Source organism: Lates calcarifer, linkage group LG16_LG22 (assembly GCF_001640805.2).
Source record: "Lates calcarifer isolate ASB-BC8 linkage group LG16_LG22, TLL_Latcal_v3, whole genome shotgun sequence".
Classification (NCBI taxonomy): domain Eukaryota; kingdom Metazoa; phylum Chordata; class Actinopteri; family Centropomidae; genus Lates; species Lates calcarifer.
Window position 1 is genome coordinate 15,085,915 of NC_066848.1, and position 18,976 is coordinate 15,104,890.

An 18,976-nucleotide genomic window follows, 5' to 3' on the forward strand; every position below is an offset into this window, starting at 1 on the left:
TGAACATAAACTCAAGCTCCTGATAAGGGGTTGTTAAAAGGTCACTCATATAACTTACTGTCAGAGCCTTATCTGCTAGAAAATGTTTCAAATAAATGCTGGAAAAAATAATAATTCTATTTTTTTCTAGTTCATGTAGTTATGTAGGATAAATACACAGATGTCCATACCACCTGGATAGATGAATAAATGAATACCCAGCAAAAATACATCGGTTAACATATGTAACTAACTTTTGCTTAATACAGCTTCAGTATTATTTGATGGTACACTGATAAAAATCTCTGTATTCACACTCCACGCCCCAAATGCCTGTTTTTACACTCTGTATCTTTGGTGAACAGGTACGATGTTGTGCTAACTGAGTGATAGCCAGCAGCTTAAACTGCTTGAATCAGGATCAGTAAGTTAAAGAGTAATGCCGAACTGTAGATCAGTTAAAAGACTTAGAAGTCATCAAACACCAGTATTCATCTCTGATATCAGTGGGATATGAGTGGGACCACGCAGTCAGAGCTCTGGTCAAATGATTCATAGGTTTTGTTTTCCATACATGAAAACCACTTGTACTTGGAACCCAACAGAATGAATCACCACTCGTGGCTGTGGTGCTATTGCTCAGCAAAGTTACATTTTGTTGCTTTAAATGTTCTTTACAGTGTGAGAGTATCTCTTCTCCCTCATACATGTGTACTCCTATGCTCCTGTCATAAAGATTGTTCAGGTGTGCAGGAGATTTTTGATTTGTAGTCAAACTACTTGGGAAATTTCTGCTGTGTTTGAACTATGCATACTGTCAGACCACTGCTGTTAAGAGTAGTGAAGCAGAAAGCAATAAAATTCAAATAAAATCCAAACTAAAACCACCAAACTGATGCAGAGTCCAATAACCCTGATCATAGAAAGAGTCCTTTAATTTTAATAAAGATTAAGTGTGCCTTAATTTCTTAACCCTGGCTGTAGTGAATGATGTTAACCTTCAGCACTCCTTTCATATCCTACGTGAACGCTGCATTAGTTGCCTCATAATCACTTTTTTTTTGTGTGCATGTAAACGGGGTTGTTGCCAGTCATAGGCCCGCACACAAACACTATAAACCTATGAGGGCACACACAAATGCATTAAAAAAAAACTGCACAGTTAGGCAACACACACAGAGACCAGAGACATCCTCCCGCTGCACAAACAAAGCCAAAAACTACCTGTCAAACTGGTAGTTTCGACCTAAGGAATGGATGGGTAGGCGCAGTGGAGGAGGGAGGTGAGGGAGGAGAGAGAGAGGAGGGTGAGGAAGATGGCCTTTAAAAAGCAGATTAAAACAGGTTGCACATCTCATTCTAGAGGAAATCACACACACATACACACACAACATTTTGGACTATGGCTTCCACCACCTCGGGTGATGTTCTGCCCACAGGCGGCAGGATTTTTGCCACCGTTCCTGATGTTTTCTTCATCCCTGAGTTTGTGAGTTTCTCATTTGTTCAGTGCCATTGTGTTAATTTTTCAGGGTTTCTTATCTCCCCTTGGATATTTTCTCCCTTTTGCTCTTGGTTTTAGTCTCTCCACATTTATCTGCTCACCCACGTAAATCATAGTAAGATCTTATTTCTTTTTATCTGCCAGTTTCCTGTTTGATCTTGTTTATTTGACTCTCTATCTGCTTCTTCATCACTGTTCCACTGAGGGCAGTCTCCATTCAGACAGAAATTTGTCTTGTCTTGCTAAAATGGTCAGCAGGTATGAGTGTTTGATCAGTGAGGCCAATACAGATCAAAATGACCTGCTAACCCACCATGAAGATTAGAGCTGATAGCTTTGGTTTGGTCTGTCTAAACTGATGAAGCAGATTAATGGGCCTCGTCACTAAAAACAACTCATACCTACTGTTCCTCTACTCTTCTTTATTAATAATAGTTGCCACATAATAAAAGCTTGCTACAGTTTAATGCTGACACATACTGTTCAGTGAAGCATAAGTCCATAGAACAGAAACATAACCACAGTTGATTTATCAGGAACTATGTGACAGTGTAGGACAAATCCAGAGCTGTTTAGTTTAATGAGCAAACAAACTTTAAAAACAAAATTTTATTTTGGATTCTCAATTTTATAAAGGCATGTTTCCAAATGTTTTTTTTTTTCTGGGGCACTAATTCAATCATTTGGTGACAGGATATTCTGCATTTTAAATATATTGAATAATGTTTTGTTTTTTGTTTTTTTCAATATTGCAATTTAGAGACATTTGGAATAGCAGTCTAAGATGTCTGTGATCCTTTACTTAAAATAAAATGTTTACATTTTAATATTTACACAGTTTCTGTCTTCACTCCACACATTCCTCTGCTTGGGTCAATTAAAAGTCAGTTTCTTATGACTGCTGTTTAAATGAATCATTCAGAAACAATTACAGACTACTTGCAGTTTCTACACAGGGAACTTGGGAGATTAAATCTGTGTGGCGCAGGTGGAAAAACAGCTTTAGTTGCAGAGGGAAGTGTAAATCTAAACCAGTCATCAGCTCACATGGTTTCCTTGCTGGCTCGAGTCTTTTTTTTTTTTGGCTGCTGGCTTGTGGAGCTTTTCATGAAATTAAAAGATCTGCAGCTCAGGTATGGAAATGTACTGGTAATGTTGTAATATACCACTCTGGTCAGAGTTTGCGCTGTAAATCTAAACCATTACAAATATATAAAGGGCAGGGAGGATTACTGACTAAGGACAGGCTTGGCAGCTTTTTTTTGGCAAATGTTCAGTATCGTTTTCCTGGAATTAAAGTGAATGGTGGAGCAATTTCAAACAAAGAAAGTTCAGAGGGAGAAACCAACAAGAAGACACTGATAAAAATTTGGTATTGCTATTCCAAACCCCTTGGCTTTTGCCATCACACAACACAGCAGTGGCGTTTGGCTTCCTGTTTTTGATATCTGTTCTGTGGACTTAGAGCATGCAGAGACAAATAAAACTGAGCTCAAGGCCAGTTGTATTGAGGAGCAGTCTTTAGAAAAGCAGCACTGAAAGCTGATGTGCGCTACATGAATGAATGAAATGAACAAGGCTGCAAACAATGAAACAATGTTGTATATGGAGTGTTGTTTGAGTTGGCCATTATTTCAAACAGGCATTTCAAAATAAGTTAAGGTTGCACGCGTCAGAGAAGCTTGGGCTCAAAGGAGCATCCCACTGAAAATCTAGCTCTTGACTATAAAAGTATCACCCCTTATTGAAATATAGCAGGATCACCCCTTATTGGTGTGAAATGGGGTTCTGAAAAGCTTCCCCCGGGGTGAAGGACGTTATTGATCATACAGGGATAGTTTCTAACATATCCATCAGTTACTCTCAAGTCTCTGGATGTGTAGATGTGTCTTTTTACAGTGACTCTGGGTTAGCAATTGGAATTCAGTGAACACAAGCTGCATGTATTTCAGAGCCTCCTGGCAGAGGGTATTTGATAATTCAAAGATGGATTTTCTGTGGAATTTTAATGGGCTACAGGCCATTTCCCTTTTACCTGGAATGGATGTGAAATGAATAATGTCCCTCTGTTATAGAGATAGATAAGTCTGATATGGAGTCGTACAGATAAGATTTATGTAATATTTGCTAATACCACTCCATGTGATAGCTTAGCGGAATGTTTGTATGAACTAATGCAAGTGTTTTCACAGTAATGAGCTGTTGGCTTCAGGCGTTTGCTCAACTCTGTATCTCATTTTCTTAACGCTCTGTGCTTCAGGTTGTTTCAGCTTTCATCACAATCACATATTTGGCTGCTGTGGCTTTCTCCCATCAAAGGTTTGAATTCAAAGAAAGACATGGCAATGTGTTGTGTAATAACAGAAACTGAAAAGCTGGGGCAGTTGAACTGTAGCCCTATGACTTAATGTCACCAGTTGGAGAGACATGCTGTTGTGAAATAATTGATTTCTACAGATACAGGGAACTCAACCACTGGACAAAAGTTTTTAAACTCTGGGTGAACCAGAACAGATAATTTATTACTCACAGAGTTTAAAGGATATTTTCCTATTTGAAACATTGTTAATAGTCTCATATCCTTTTACATTATATTGACAATTGTAATTGTGTCATGCTAAACCATATTAAATATCATCATTAACTGTATTGATCATGCAAAAAGACATATTTTCTCTGCTACTGAGTCAACCATTTTAGCTTTTCATAATGGTAGACGAATGTTTAAACCGACAGAACCTCTTTACTTTCATTGTCTGGGGAAACTGAACACATGGGACATCCAAAAATTGCTCTATTGGATATAAATGTGCATGGAAATCATGGCATCTTGTTTGAAAATGTAAAAAATAATTGAAGAATTAAATAGCTTAAATTAAGACTGTGATATTGTCGTACAGAGAGGAAATATGTCTAACCTTGAAGATCATTTGAGGTTCAAACTCCCTGCAGGTGAATTGTTTAAATCAAGGTGTGGCACATTCTTTCCATGTAGGCAGATTGAATGTTGGTTGCTGAGTTACAAAATGCATAGTGAATAGACTGACCACTGCCAGTGTCACTGCACTTGTGAAAAACACCCAATGGCTAGATGTTTGAAGTGCTGCTGAATTGATGAAAGTCCCTGTTGCAATTCACCCCTAAAAATCACCTTTTAGCAGGGAGAGTAAGATGAGAAATGGGGAAAGCTCTTCTGTTTTGTCTCTCAGAGTAAGCGTCCAGGATTTGCCTCTCCCACACAGCCCTGAAGCCATTTATGTTGTCTACATGTTTCAGTTCCTCGCTTGAGAAGCAGAGGGATTTATTTGCTGTTGTTGGTGGTCATTTCTCCTCTAAAAAGCAGACCTGCTTTCCATCTGAACAAGGCCCTGAAAGTGTTTGCTCCAGCTTTATGCCTGCACACCTGATACTTGAAGGCTTAATGTTGATTGGTTGAGTTGAAACACCTGAGGAGGGTCTGTGTGTCAGCCAGCAGCAGAAAATCAAAGCTGTGTTGCCAGCAGACATTTTGACCAGTCATAGCAGGAAAAACACAGGTGTTACAAATAACACAGATGATGGCCCTGAAACTGAAGCAGCTAATAATCTATAAATGTATTATTTACACATAATTTTCTTATTGTGACACATCAAAAAAGGCCAAGCATGCCACTGATAGAAGGTCTCATTGCACAATTAAAAGTTGACAGTCATTAAAAAAATAAATAAATAAATAAAAATAAAAAATATATATAATATATATATATATATATATATATATATATATATTTCAGAGTGCCGCTTATCAACGAATAATAGTCTATCAAAATGCCTTTCAAGCAGAATGTTTGTCAAAGGAGGAGAAAGACTATGAAAATACACCTGAGTGAGGTTGCATTGTGGATGTGTGTGTGTGTGTGTGTGCGCGCGTGTGTGTATATCAGCCCTCAGGCTCAACCCTTACATTAAAGGGGCACTCCACCATTTTTACACACAATGAGGAGCTTTCTGGAATCTGCTGGGAGATTTCATATGTATTAAGAAGACATACATTACCATCTGGGGGTGTGGAATTTGAAAGACATGGGCAATTACAAGTCATGAGAGGTCTAATAAAATTATACTGTTGAGTTGCATTATGGGATATGTAGGATCCTTTTTTTTTTTAATACTAGGGACTAAATGTTAGGATATCTACTGTGGCCTCTGCCACATTGGTTTTGATCTTTCTTTCTTTCTTTTTGTTTTTTAAGTCCGTGTCTTGGAAGTTCCACAGGTTTATGGTGCAGTGTTGCCTTTTTAAAACCTGCAATATCTGACCTTATTGTCAACTATTTAAATATTCCCTCTCTTTAAGCTAAACGGTCCACTGTGTTCACCAGCAATCACTAACTATGTCTGTCCACTGTTTGGCACTGAGCAGGCAGAAAAACAACAGAGTGAACCAGAATAGTAAAGTTACAGCTAAACAATGAGCTAAATCTCACTACACATGTTAAGCTTATGTCCAGTATTAATTCATAACAATGGCATGAGTTTAAGACATTTGTTCATCATGTGAAAAATAACCTGACAGAAGATTAAAAATGGAAATTATGAAGGACTTGATGACTTCAAATATTTTAAGAGATATTATTGCAGTCTGTAAAATCACTATATTTCATTGCTGTCATCTCATGTGAGCTTGTTGTACACCGAGAGCATTATAAGTCACTTTGTTGACCCTCTAATCAGGGATTTTCTAGTTTGTATTAAGCAAAGATGGCTCTTGTAATCACAGGAACTAAATCTATACCAGTGCATGATGAAAACTTATAATGACTGTCTAACTTCTCCCTCACCCCCCTTGTCCCCCCTCCCCTGCAGGTGTTTGGAGGCTTGGTGTGGATCCTGGTGGCATCGACCCGCGTCTTCATGGACAACCCTCTGGGCTGGGTGATGTTTGTGTCCGTCTTCTGCTTCGTACTGACCACACTCTGGTTCTTCATCTTCCTCTGCGGAGCCAATCAGAGTAGCGTCTGGCCCACCCTGGTGAGACACACCCACCCACCTGCTGCCTGTCTAACTGGACAAATGGTTAACAGCGGATAGAGCACGTGGCCAAAAAAATGTGTCTTTCTCACCTTCCCTCAAACACTCATCCTCCACCCCCCTCCCCTCTCTCTGCAGGATGTGGCTTATCATTTTGTGGCTGTGGTTTTCTACCTCAGTGCATCGGTGGATCTAGCGTATATCACCATAGTGATAGGAAGCACCGTGAATGTATTGTCCACTGGCGAACTTCTCAAAATCTACAGACTGGATATTGCTGCAGTGGTATGATGTCAAACACACATACACATACACCTACAGATCAAACCAATTAGTACATCCAAATCCATCAATTTATTGATTGATCAATTTAGAGTCACCACTTAAGCCGGAGTACCCGAGAACATGCAAAACTCTGGGGTTTGAACATGGAACCTTCTTGCTGTGAGGCGACAGTGCTAACCCTGTGCCACCTTCCTATGCTTAACTGTATTACAATATTCTAATAAGTTACAACATTGTGGAAGGAGAACAGCCATGTTTAAGTAACTTAACTTCATAAGTTTCTTATGTAAACAGTTTCCTCTTTTACTCTTCTTAACTTTCAGATTGGAAAGAAGAGCTTTGACAATACTTTATTACAAGTAAAATTTATTTGATCTTGTTTACAGCAGAAATAAAATTGTTTCACCTCAATCCAGAAAATTCATGAAGGCTGACTTCTGTTAAAACAGGTTGAAATGATCTCATCTTAATGGCAGATTTTCTTCTCCTTGTTTTAAGAAAATACAACTTTTAGGATCAGAAGTTGACAGGAAATTAGATTTTTGCAGTGTTTGAACTAATTGGCATATTAATAGATGATAAAAAAAATAATTGTTAGCTGCAGCTCTGATGCAATCATATATTGATATTAAAAACATCATTTTGTTGACTCGTATTATCTCATGGCATCCAGGCTTTGTAAAACCTCCCTCTTCCTATACCTCAAGGTGATCATCTGTCTGTTTGTGTCATGTGTGTTTTCAGGTGATGTCCTATGTGGCAACTCTTCTCTACTTCATCCATGCCATCTTCTCTGCCATCCGATGGAAGAGGTCCTAAAACAAAACACCAACCAACCAACCAAAAGCTGAGAACAGGACGACCAAAAAGAGATGAAACCAAATGACGTTCTGTTTTTTTGTTCTTTTTATTTTCATGTCAGCTCAACGATAAAGAGTACTTGCTTTTGAACCAGCGTTCATGCACTCATTCATTCAAACATCTAATGAATGAATGAATGAGTGAAAAACAAGCAGGTTGTTGATAAATGTTACCTGTTCATTGGTCTGGTTGGAGAGGTGGGCCTGTGCGTTATTACTCCACAATTTAATCGTGTCATAATCAGAAAGGCAGCAGTTTGCTCAGTATATACTCTTTTGAAATGAACCTGTTCAAGTTAAAGTTAGTTAGTCAGAAATAAATGTAGGAAGGCAGATGGGTGTAAACAACTAAATAAAACACAGATCTAATGACATATTCAGGAGTGGCTACTACAGCATTATATTTTAAGATAAATTTATGAGGACATCCAAAAAAATTCCTTGCTCTAAACTGCTAATCCTGGGAGGGCTGTACCATTCAAAGCCAGAAACCTTGAATATCCAAAGGACTTGATTGAATAGAAGAATGACCTTTATTTCCTGCATGCTTCCTCCATGTTTACTATGAACAAATGGTAAATGTATACATATCAAAGGAAACAACTCTTCCTCTTGACCAAATCTTTTTTTATTTTCTTTCAATGCAGTAGCTTTAGTTTATTGTTTTGATGTTTCCATTTCATTTATTATTTGCATTTTTATGAGAAAAAAAATGTCATCATGTAAATATTTAGATGATTTGACTGAATCTATGAATAAATTAACCAGTCATTCCAACATCATGGTTTTTACTGTGTTCACATGTGAAGAAATCAACATAAGCTCTGTCAAGATATTCAACAATGGACCCTGCTTTTCTACCTGAAAAGATTATGTGGCAAAAGAATATTGTACATGTGTCTAATATCTAATTATTACAGTAGTAAAAAAAAAAAAAAAGTCTTTTCATATATTACAACAATCCCAAAGGCAAATCCTCTCATTGCAACAATACAGAATTTAACTGAACAAATTCCGTATTTTCAGATATGCTGTATATTATAACCATGTCTTCCTACACAAATGTATCTTACACACCTGCACAATAGAGTGCATGGTATGGGGATAGGACTCTGTAGAAACGTGGTTACATCACTGTGGCCACCTCTCTCCTCTGCTCCTAGTCTGTGTTATGGATGTATTAAGAGCCACAGGTCTTTGTGCCTATTTGACCAAGGGCAGTGCAGAGCTACACATGCAGATCGTACAGGCCACAGCCGACAGGAAGATGTGTGTGATTCAGGCGCATTCACATGAAATCCAGCAATGTGGCACCTTCTTGCAGGGTCATGCGGAGGTGTGGGCATGTTTACTTGTGCTTTAGAACCTAACCGCTGTGAAACAATCAGAAAATGACACTGTCTTTCTCTGATTAACTGCTTTGCTCAAGCTAACACCGCTGCGTATTTTCATTCATGCTCTACGTCACTAGACCACCGTTGCTTTCTCTTTCTCTGTCTCTTGCTTCTTGAGACGAGACAAGGAACTACTTTGAACAATGTATTGACAAAAAGCAACTGACAAATCCTGCATAATATACCTTTAAGCTAATGCTTTCCTGAGACAGAGTGGGCTGAATGATATGAAGCCTTTAAGATACTGGAATCTCTGCTGTCTAGAAAGATAATTAGAGGTTTATGAACCAGCAGAAAGGTTTATTGTCTTCTGTCCCCTCTGTCTGTGCTGCTGATTTGCCCAGAGTATAAACTGTCAAACTATCAGGTAAGTGGAGTGGTGTTAGTCTTGCAGAGTTCTAGGACACAGGTTCTTCTCTGGATAGTACACAACTACCTGTAACTGAAGTCATGTAGTGGTTTCACAGTGACCTAGTAACGTAAGTAGTTTAATTATCTGCATGAAAATATTTCTTTTGTGTTTGGCTTTTACTTCATGTCATTGCAACACTGTGGTTCAGAACAATAGAGTATATCTTGACAAGATAAGCTAAGTCTGACCTTTTCCTTCATTTTTCTAAATAATTTATAGATTTGCATGATGTCAGTGCATCACTAAACACATTTGTCTGGACAATCTGGGATGTAGACAAGAACTTAAAGCATTTTTTGTCCACCTGGGAATGGCTGAACAAATTATAAATACAACATTGATATACTACCACTTTATTAAATTAGAAAGCCAAACATGTTAGCAAACAGTTGCTTATTTTATAGCTGATGTACAATGGCTGGAAACAGGCTGATCAAAGCAGAGGGAGTGAATGGACACTATTATCTATCTGGGTTGTAAAACCAAAACAAAAATCAGAAACAAGCTAAAATGCTCCATAAAGCTAAGGAGGACAGCAGAGCAGGGTGAGAACTATCTGTGGGTTTGTGAGCACATTGCACATAATCATATGATCAATTGTCAATAGTGCAGCTTTAAAGTAAAGCTATGTGGAACTGCCAAAGTGTCTCCAGGTTGAAGTGGCTAAGGTGGAGTGTCTTCATAGCTAATTAAACAGCCTCTGAGTGCAATACAAGCAGAGGCTGCAGGCACTCTGCTAACAAAAAGTGAGGCTCATAAAGTTAATATAACCTAAAACTCAGTGAGCCGTTTCTTTACTTGACAGCAACAATGACGATATTTCAGCTGCACAGGTTTCACTCTAGCCTAAGGGCACAAAATTCCTCTTCTGGTTGTTTCAAAATCCCCTCATAGGTCACCAGCTCACATGCTCACATTAAACACCAGTTAGCCTTGGGTGCTGTCAGATGAAGGGTGTGTCTAGTTTGCCCCACTGCAAAGAGCTGTTGTGGGAAGGGATCTCTCACCCACAATAACAGAACGGGTTTGTGTGCTAACTTCACTCTCCTATAAGGGTTGGGAACACCTGCTGCTGCTCCGTTAGTTCAGAGGAGAAGGCAGGTTGCTCGCTTTTGACTCTGGGTGAAGGAACAGGCAGAGATGGCTGCAACTACCGCTCAGCCAATGGGGAGCCTGCCCAGCGGACTGGGGATATGCACCACGGCCCCGGATATATTTTACCTGCCTGAACTGGTGAGTGGACAATGGCAGAGGGCAAAACAGCTGACCTTGAAGTCGTTGTAAGTCGTATGAAGGGGCTTTTTCCATTTGTGAAATGCAGCAGCCAGTAATTCAAAAATGAATTAGTTTTCCTTATTTTGATTAATCTGAATTAGATTTTAGAGTATTTTATACGCAACAAATGTTGCAAAAAAATGTCTAAATATCAAGCAACAATGAATTTTGTTCAAATTAGTTTTATATCCCAAAGTTAAACAAGTCATCCATTGTTACATAATGATGTATGAGACATAACATTTAAAATAATTATGGTCATTTTAAGGACTAACAAGTAATTGGTAGACACAACATTAACACTGTTACTATCACAGTTAACAGACCAACAACTAATGAACTTTTTTTACCCGCATGTGTATGACATTTTTAAATCAGTGCCCATCATATATGAATATGAATTCCTCTGCTACAACTCATGCTAGCATGATGTAATAAGGTACCTAAGGCAGATGCTAGTCTCTTATAAAAAACAAAAAACATACCAAAATTTGTTTTAATTTTGTGAATCTCTGAATAAATATAATGTATATTTGAAGACACAAATTCAGCATTTTGGTGAAATAGGAGATGTTAACACATATTGCTTGTATGGGAGGAGCGCCCTCGTCTTTTCACATCTCACATTTCACTCATATTGTATCTGTGCTACTAATCTAAGAAAGAATGCGGCCAACTCTTCTTCTCCCTGAATGATGACAAAAGATAGAAGCTGCTCATGTAACTGCTGGATAAATAACTGAAACACAAGAAGATGTTTCAGTTTATTTTGTCTGATAAGTCAACTTAATTTTTATTTTTATTTTTTGGTTGTTTATTTTAGCTTCTATTTATCTAAGGGAAGAGTTATGAAGAGGACACATGCTCCATGTCACAAGCAACCTGCTTCATCTATGCAGCAAGCCAAGAAATAGGAAACAAATCTGCACTTATTTTAATGTCTAAGAAATTAAAGTGAGGCTAAAGAAGAAGAAAAAAACTATGACAATTTGTTCTGTTCACCACAATGGGTAAAAAAAAATGGAACAGAAGATGTGGTGAAAAACCTTTTCTGTTGGCCTCTGATTGAATCCCATGCCCATGAGCACCTTGGCAATTAAAATACACTGCTTGGCTACGGTTATGAAGAAGGTTAAGTAATCTTATATTGCTCTCATCAAATGTGATTTTCTGGAGAAGAATTTGAGGAAAAGGTGAAATTATCTCGTGGTAAAATTGCTAATTGAATATATGACACGTTGACTCCACTGATTTGATGTTGAATAAATCAGGTGTGTACAGATGGTTTAATCATCATACATGTGAATGATTACCATTTAAATTCTTATAGGGATGTGTATTGTATACTGCTCATGATCCAGCTGTTATTCTATTTTCAACACATCCTTAACAATCCTTAAACTGTGCGGTAAAATATCCATAAAGCTTCATGCAGATTTAGTGTACCATAAGACTTGACAAAAGAGTACTTATTGTTAGATTTATAAAATCACTAGCCTTACTTATTAAAGGTGCTATATGTATATAAGTTTTTGCAATTGCTACATAGCTAACATTAGCATTAACAACTGTTACTTATCAGTCTAAGGGAAACTTTGGCATCAAACTTAATTTCTTTATTTGCCAAGAACTACTACTACTACTACTTTTGCCTCTTTTTTGTAGTGCTAGAAACAAACTTACATATGGCACCTCTAAAGGTGCCCTATGGCATTTTCTTGTGAACAAAAGAATTATCTTGACATTCAGTGTGTATCCTTGCCACCCCGTCTCCATACATAATACATATACATAACTGCAGAGCAAATGCTGCAAAGCCTTTCTGCAATGGAGGTGTGGTCAGCCCTGGATCAGGTTATTTGCAAATTACTGTGTGTTCACTTTTTTTTTTTTTTTTTAAGTTCAGTTGGGTATGACAGAGTATAACACTATGAATTCCAGAGAGTTTAGACAATACGGATGTGGTTAGCTCACTGTTTAAAGTAACCTGACAAACTAAACAGCGCCCAACCTGACCTTAGAATAAGTTACAAAACATACAAAAAGTAAAGAGAAATGTTTATTTAGTCAACATTTAGAGGCATGTGGCATCTGATCCTATTGATTTGTTATTCACAGGCTGCTTTTTGACAGATTTTTCATGTCACTTCTTTAAATTACATTTACCCTTTATGGTTTTGATCCAGTTTAGATTTTTGCTTCTATACACCATTTCCTATTCTTTTTAAGTTTGGTTTGCTTATTCTTAGCCAGCTCATACTGTAGCTTGAAAAGGACTTCTTAGCTTTAATGGGACTACATAGAAAAATCCAAGCTTAGAATTAAATGCAAATCCAACAATTCTTTTTTGCTAATGGTATTTGATCCTCGTGTAGCTGTGTAACACAGCCTGCATCCTGGTTATGTTTAATCAACAGCTCAGGAGATCACACCCTGTCCAAGTCAAAATAATGGTACTAGAGGATGCTTTGACAGCACAGGCAGCTGACACAGTCTTTTCATCAGTTATAATCATGACAGAAAAACCAAGGTGTCATCAGAATTACATCCACCCCTATAGGAATATCTTCTCATTATACACATCTATTTTCAAATGCAAAAGGCTTCAAAATTCTTCTTTATGCTGCATCTTTCCCGTCATCTACTTTTTAACTGTCATGGCCGACGTGGTTTTAACAGATGAAGTCGAAAAAGAATCACAGCTCGGCCCAATTAGCTAGAAAAAAGTAGCAGGCATTGCAGGTCATTTTGGGGAATATTTCCCGCCTAAGGAGCAGAAACCACACTTCATCCACATCGAGTATCAAAACACATCTCTGCTGCTGGTAGGATTTCATGTCTTCAGGGAGTTAGCGCACTGTAAAAAATGTGTATCTTAGCAAGCCATTTCAGACTGACATGAAGGAGTTAGTGACTTGCTGTGGTTACTACTACAGAGTAAGACAAAGGAAATGAGAGATTTAACACCGACAAATAGAAGAGTTGGTCAGAGGTTAATAACTCCAGACTGTGTCTGTTTGAATGTGGTAGACCAGATGGGTGAGGTTTGGTTTGAACAATCAACAGTGAGAAACATTTGTGTGCGCAATCACACACAAATTTCTTCCTCCTCTATAGTATCTAAATATCCTTTCTAATTTTTTTGAACATCAAAAGTTCAACACACAGCACTTGTAGCTCAAACTATTATTCTTTTTTAAAATCAAACATTTTAACTTTAAAGTCTGTATTCTGTTTTTTAATATCTTTTCCAGTTTTTAAGAAATCAAAGTTGAGGTTTACGTTTTTTTTTTCACAGACACAAACTATATCATACCGTTCAAATGCAGATGTAGTTTTCATTCACTGCATCAGATCATTAACTCACTTTTCAAAGACAAAAGTTAAATGCTCAGCTCCACCTGTTTTTGCCATTACATTTAGTTTATTATATTCTCAACGTCTGTCACTATTCTAGCCCCAAATTTCATGCTTCATCTCTCACCAACAAAGGCAAAAATGCACGAGGGGATTAGTATGTGTTTAAAAAAGTACTATTATAAATTTCAGATATCACAATACCGTGCCCACACCTTTCCTCCACTCTGCAGGTGTTTGGTGGTTTGGTGTGGATCCTGGTGGCATCGACACACGTGGACCCACCAAACCCTCTGGGCTGGGTGATGTTTGTCTCTGTCTTCTGCTTCGTCATGACCTTCCTATGGATGATCATCTTCGCTGCTGGGGGTCATAAGAACAGCTCAGGCTGGGCTGCCGCTGTAAGAGAGAAAGAATGAATGAGATGGGAAATTAAACAGTGAAGGGCTTCTGGCCATGTTGTAAAAATTTTGATTTCATCTGTGTGTGTGTGTGTGGTGTGTGTGTGTGTCCAGGACTTTGCTTACCATGGCCTGGCAGCATTCTTCTACCTCAGTGCAGGTGTGGATCTGGCTTTCATCACTATTGGCAAAAAAGGGCAAGAGTTTAGAATCTACCAGATTGACATCGCTGCTGTGGTGAGAACTGATCTCAAGACAGTATCAACAGGTGTTCATTTGTGCAGAAAAACCTGATCTTATGGCACATTTCTGGAGACATTTTACTGCTTGTTTTTTCTGATTCTCCTGAAAAACTTTTCACACCAAATTGTTAACATCAAAATAACACAAAGTCACTACCAGGAGCTATAGTGGGGTGCAAAGGAATAGTTTAATATTTTAGTAAATACGCTAACTTGATTTCTTGCCTAGAGGTATGTGAGAAGATAGATGCTATTCTCAAAACAATTAATTTGTGTTCATTTGTGTGTGTCAGGTGTTTGCCTTCTTGGCCATACTCCTCTACTTCATCCACACCATCCTCTCCGCCATCCGATGGAAGTCCTTCTAAAGAGCGATGCTGATTCACAAACCTGTGTGTCCAAGAAATGCTGTTCCCCCTGTGTGTGTGTGTGTATTGGGCGGGATTACTCACAAGTCACATCAACCTGCTAAGATTCATAATGAAGGCTTTCAGCCCTATTTTGGGACATTTAATAATATATAGCAAAGGTTGAGAAGGATGGGGATATGTGAAGAAGAACCATTAAAAAACATTTTAGTGAACAAATGAAGAGCTGTACCCTAGAAATGTCATCTTGTATGTTCCTGTGAAAGCAAATGAAGTTAATTTTGAGCCAATGGTCATGCAAATTACAGATACTATGGGGCTTCAAAAAGTTTGTGGAAAAAGTACAGAGTTAAAAATCATTTTGATCTCAATGCATCTGTACGTTTTCGTACTAACGTGTCATAATATGTTCTAAAAATGAACCCTTAAATATATGTTGCAATGGAAAAATAAACATAATAACTTAAACTGTTGTTTCCAACAAACTTTTTGAAGCCCCCTCGTATGTGATCTTGTTTTTTTAAATCTACGTTGAGCCTTAAAAAATATTTTTACTGGATTTATACAATGATCATACAAAAATAAATGCAACAGACTGAATGTATTTTGAAAAAAAAAAATCAAAAAACAAACAAAAAATGACAATATGTGTGCATAACATGCTGATGTTGGTGGAATTAGAAAAAGCTGATTAAAGCATGGTTGATGGTCTTTAATGAAGAAAATGTTGGAAGCTCAGGTGGATGGAGAATACAAAATAAAACTGAAGAGGAAGTTGTTTCCATAGTCAGTGACCATGCAGCGTAATGAAGTTAAATGAATAGTTCAATGTTTTGGATATACATTTATTTGATTTCTTGCAGAGAGTTGGTTGGGAAGACTGATACCACTCTCATGTCTGTATAAAAAATATGAAGCTACAACTAGCAGCTGGTTGGCTTAGCTTAGCACGGAGACTGAAAGCAGGGGGAAATGGCTAGCTTGGGTTTGTCCAAAAGTAACAAAATCCACCCTTTGGCCAGTAACATAATTTTCCTACTGCAGTTCCTAATGTAATGTGTTTTTTCTTTTTTAAAGAAAAAACAAAAAACATTGTCAAACCCACAGTTACAGAAAGTGTTGGTTCAATAAATGGACAGATGTGAGAGTGGTATCATTCATCAGTCATCTAATTCTCAACAAGACAGCAAAAGTATACCAAAATTCTGAACTATTTACTTACAGAACAGTTGAGGGAAACTATTTGCATTAGTAACTAAAGACAAGAAAATAGAAAATTTAGGTGAACTGAAACCTACAATAACATTTTGCTAGCTTTATTACACAGTATATCCATCAGAACCATCTCCCTTTACCCGCAGTATCTTTAAAGACATTCTCTCTAACAGAACAAAACAAATCACATGTCTAAGAGACCTTTGTTTCTCTACAGTGATTCTAAAGAGTTTGTAGAAAAATACTTCTCAAATCTCATTTTTTTTTTGGTTTTGTTGTTGCATTTTTCTTTGTGATATAGAATTAATACAAGCTAATCATCAGTACTTTAAGGATGGTGAAGTGTATTTTTTAGGTATGAGACCTCTGGTTGAAATTTGTATTGATGAATAAACAAAGTTTTGTATTCTTTAGATTAAAACAAGTAGAGATGTAAACCTTGCCGTGTTATTGCTTCATTTCATCCCTCATACATTTGAACAAATTCATTCATTAATCCACTTTGACTTACTTTGACTTTAGTTTTCAATGCCATTTGTGCACATTTGAGTTTTAGTTCAGTTGCTCTGAATGCTACAGGTTCCTCATGCATCCATCCGTCTACAGTCTAAACCCAGTCACACATATAACAGTGGGTAAATATTTACCCCATTCTTTTCAATATTTAAATTTGATAAGCAGGATACGAGTCCTGGAACTGTGACAATAGCCATGTTCAGAAGCAGAGCTACATTTAGAAAACAAGTTGGCAAGATGTCTGTGCAGGAAGAACAATAGAAAGAGTTTAGACAAAAGGGAGCAGAAGAGACTCATTTAATGAGCAAGAAAGGAAACTTTAATTTATTGCAGTTGTTACTCAAAGGAATATATGCAATGTTTTCTATTTATGTTCCTTTTTTGTCCAATACACGTTCATGGCATGGCTTTTTGGTTGATCCAGAAGTTGATCGGATAACCACTTAAATTATGGATTGCTATGACACTTTATGCAGACATTCATAATTCCTAATCAAATCAGAGACGTGAGGCAGCCAAGGGTGTGCCTGGGAGATTTCTGTGTGTGTTTGTGTGTGCGTGGGACCAATTTTAGACAAGACCAGTTAATTGGGGACAGCCTGTCCAATTAGAAACAAAAGCTGTGTCCCCAACTGGGAAAGAACTGTTTTTTTTAAGGTTAAGATTAAGGGAAAGTTTGACAAGTAGTGGTTAGGGATAGGGTCTCGAGAAAAGGATGCCTGAGATCAACGTGTGTGTGCATGTGGACTAAATTATGGTGGCAGATTTGATAGAAAAATGTGCCTTTTATTCCCAAATTAAAATAGTAAAACCTAAAATGAATTTTGCAGAGGAAGTGCTTGGAAGTGTGATGTCATCTGTGACATCATGGATAGATTAGGGAATTAGACTCAAATTCTTCCACCAACTGTTCTCGAGAAACATGAGCAGCCTGGACAACAACCTGCAGCCCAGCCAAGCCAGCAGCAGCCAGGGTGGGACCAGCATGGAGCCTCCTAAAGATCACCCAGAAGAACTTAGTGGGGATCTGGAATCTGCACAGGACAACATCTACAGGGAACTGTACAATGAGTTGAAGGCAGAGAAAGCGAGAAATGAGCAGGTACAGAGAAAAATACAAAGACTTGAAAAGAAGTTGAAAGCCATCTCTGAGGCCATGCACAGACAGAAGGACAGTCTCTGCCTGAATATAAAGCAAGCCATTTTAGAAAAGCAGGAAGTTGTCTCACAGATTCAGGAGCTAGACAGGCTGACTCAGATTCAGGAAAACTATATCAAGGACACTCAGAAGCTCATAGAGGAGCTGAAAACTGAGGAGAGAAACCATCCAGAACAGGAATATCTGCACAAAATTCACAGCCTAGAACTGGACAATGCTGGCATGTATAAGAGGATTGGGGAGAACGAGGATGAGATAATCCATCTTAAAAAGTGTGTTCAAGAACTTGAAAAACAAAAGATGTTACGTGCTGAAGAAGAGCTCATACGAGTTGAGGCAGAGACAACGCTTCAGTTTCAACTAGGCAGTACTGATGAGCAGCCAGTGACGAAGACAAAGAAACACCACAGGCCACGATTCAGTTGCAGATTCAGTCGCAGAGGAGTTCCTACTGTAGAAATTCCACTGGAATTTACCAACAGGGGCAGATTTTGGGGGTTAAACAGCTGCTTAAAGCCCAACCAATGAATGAATGAGCATTAAAAAAAACAGCATCAGCATGACAGAAAAGCAATTAAAAAAACTTAAAAATTGATCTTGGACAGACTAAAGTGTGTGTTTTTTTTTTTTTTTTGATCTGCAACAATGTTTAGGTGGGTGGCACGTGTCAAGTAACATCCTCATGAGTGTCAGGACCCAAGGTTTCCCAGCAGAACGTTGTATTGTAACAAAACGATCAATATTATTTACTCCTGTCAGTGGTTTTAATGTTGTGGTTGACCGGTGTATGTGGTCCACTTTATATGCTTCTTTCTGTATCGTCGATTTCATGTCACAACTGTCATTCCAGATCACATCTATGCCATCACTTACAGCTCAGTGTTGATGTATTAGATGTCTGTCTGTTCCCCTTGCATTTTCATTCTCTCGATTTTGTTTGTGAAAAGTTTTGTCGATCAGCAGCATCTCAGCTTTAATTCATCTTCAGTGGAGTAGATG

The 18,976-nt window shown here is 37.9% G+C and overlaps 2 protein-coding genes across 2 annotated transcripts; both read left to right on the forward strand.

Annotated features, from left to right (window-relative positions):
* The first annotated feature begins 1,308 nt into the window (after positions 1-1,308).
* Positions 1,309-8,415, forward strand: LOC108896266 (myelin and lymphocyte protein). The gene is made up of 4 exons (XM_018695302.2): positions 1,309-1,468; positions 6,329-6,493; positions 6,632-6,778; positions 7,523-8,415. The coding sequence occupies exons 1-4, from the start codon at positions 1,382-1,384 to the stop codon at positions 7,595-7,597; spliced, it is 474 nt and encodes a 157-aa protein (XP_018550818.1). The 5' UTR covers positions 1,309-1,381; the 3' UTR covers positions 7,598-8,415.
* Positions 8,416-10,444: 2,029 nt separating this feature from the next.
* On the forward strand, positions 10,445-16,739 carry LOC108896267 (myelin and lymphocyte protein). Its single transcript, XM_018695303.2, has 4 exons — positions 10,445-10,677; positions 14,310-14,477; positions 14,592-14,714; positions 15,013-16,739. Exons 1-4 carry the CDS (start codon positions 10,585-10,587, stop codon positions 15,085-15,087), a joined length of 459 nt encoding a protein of 152 aa, XP_018550819.1. The 5' UTR covers positions 10,445-10,584; the 3' UTR covers positions 15,088-16,739.
* Positions 16,740-18,976: the final 2,237 nt, after the last annotated feature.

Excerpts from the sequence above, each read along its gene's own strand:
- LOC108896266 (XM_018695302.2), top strand. The coding sequence starts at position 1,382 with ATGGCTTCCACCACCTCGGGTGATGTTCTGCCCACAGGCGGCAGGATT. Across the intron at positions 1,469-6,328 it reads TTTTCTTCATCCCTGAGTTT|GTGTTTGGAGGCTTGGTGTG; the intron begins GTGAGTTTCTCA and ends CCTCCCCTGCAG. Across the intron at positions 6,494-6,631 it reads GTAGCGTCTGGCCCACCCTG|GATGTGGCTTATCATTTTGT; the intron begins GTGAGACACACC and ends CTCTCTCTGCAG.
- LOC108896267 (XM_018695303.2), top strand. The coding sequence starts at position 10,585 with ATGGCTGCAACTACCGCTCAGCCAATGGGGAGCCTGCCCAGCGGACTG. Across the intron at positions 14,478-14,591 it reads GCTCAGGCTGGGCTGCCGCT|GACTTTGCTTACCATGGCCT; the intron begins GTAAGAGAGAAA and ends GTGTGTGTCCAG. Across the intron at positions 14,715-15,012 it reads AGATTGACATCGCTGCTGTG|GTGTTTGCCTTCTTGGCCAT; the intron begins GTGAGAACTGAT and ends TGTGTGTGTCAG.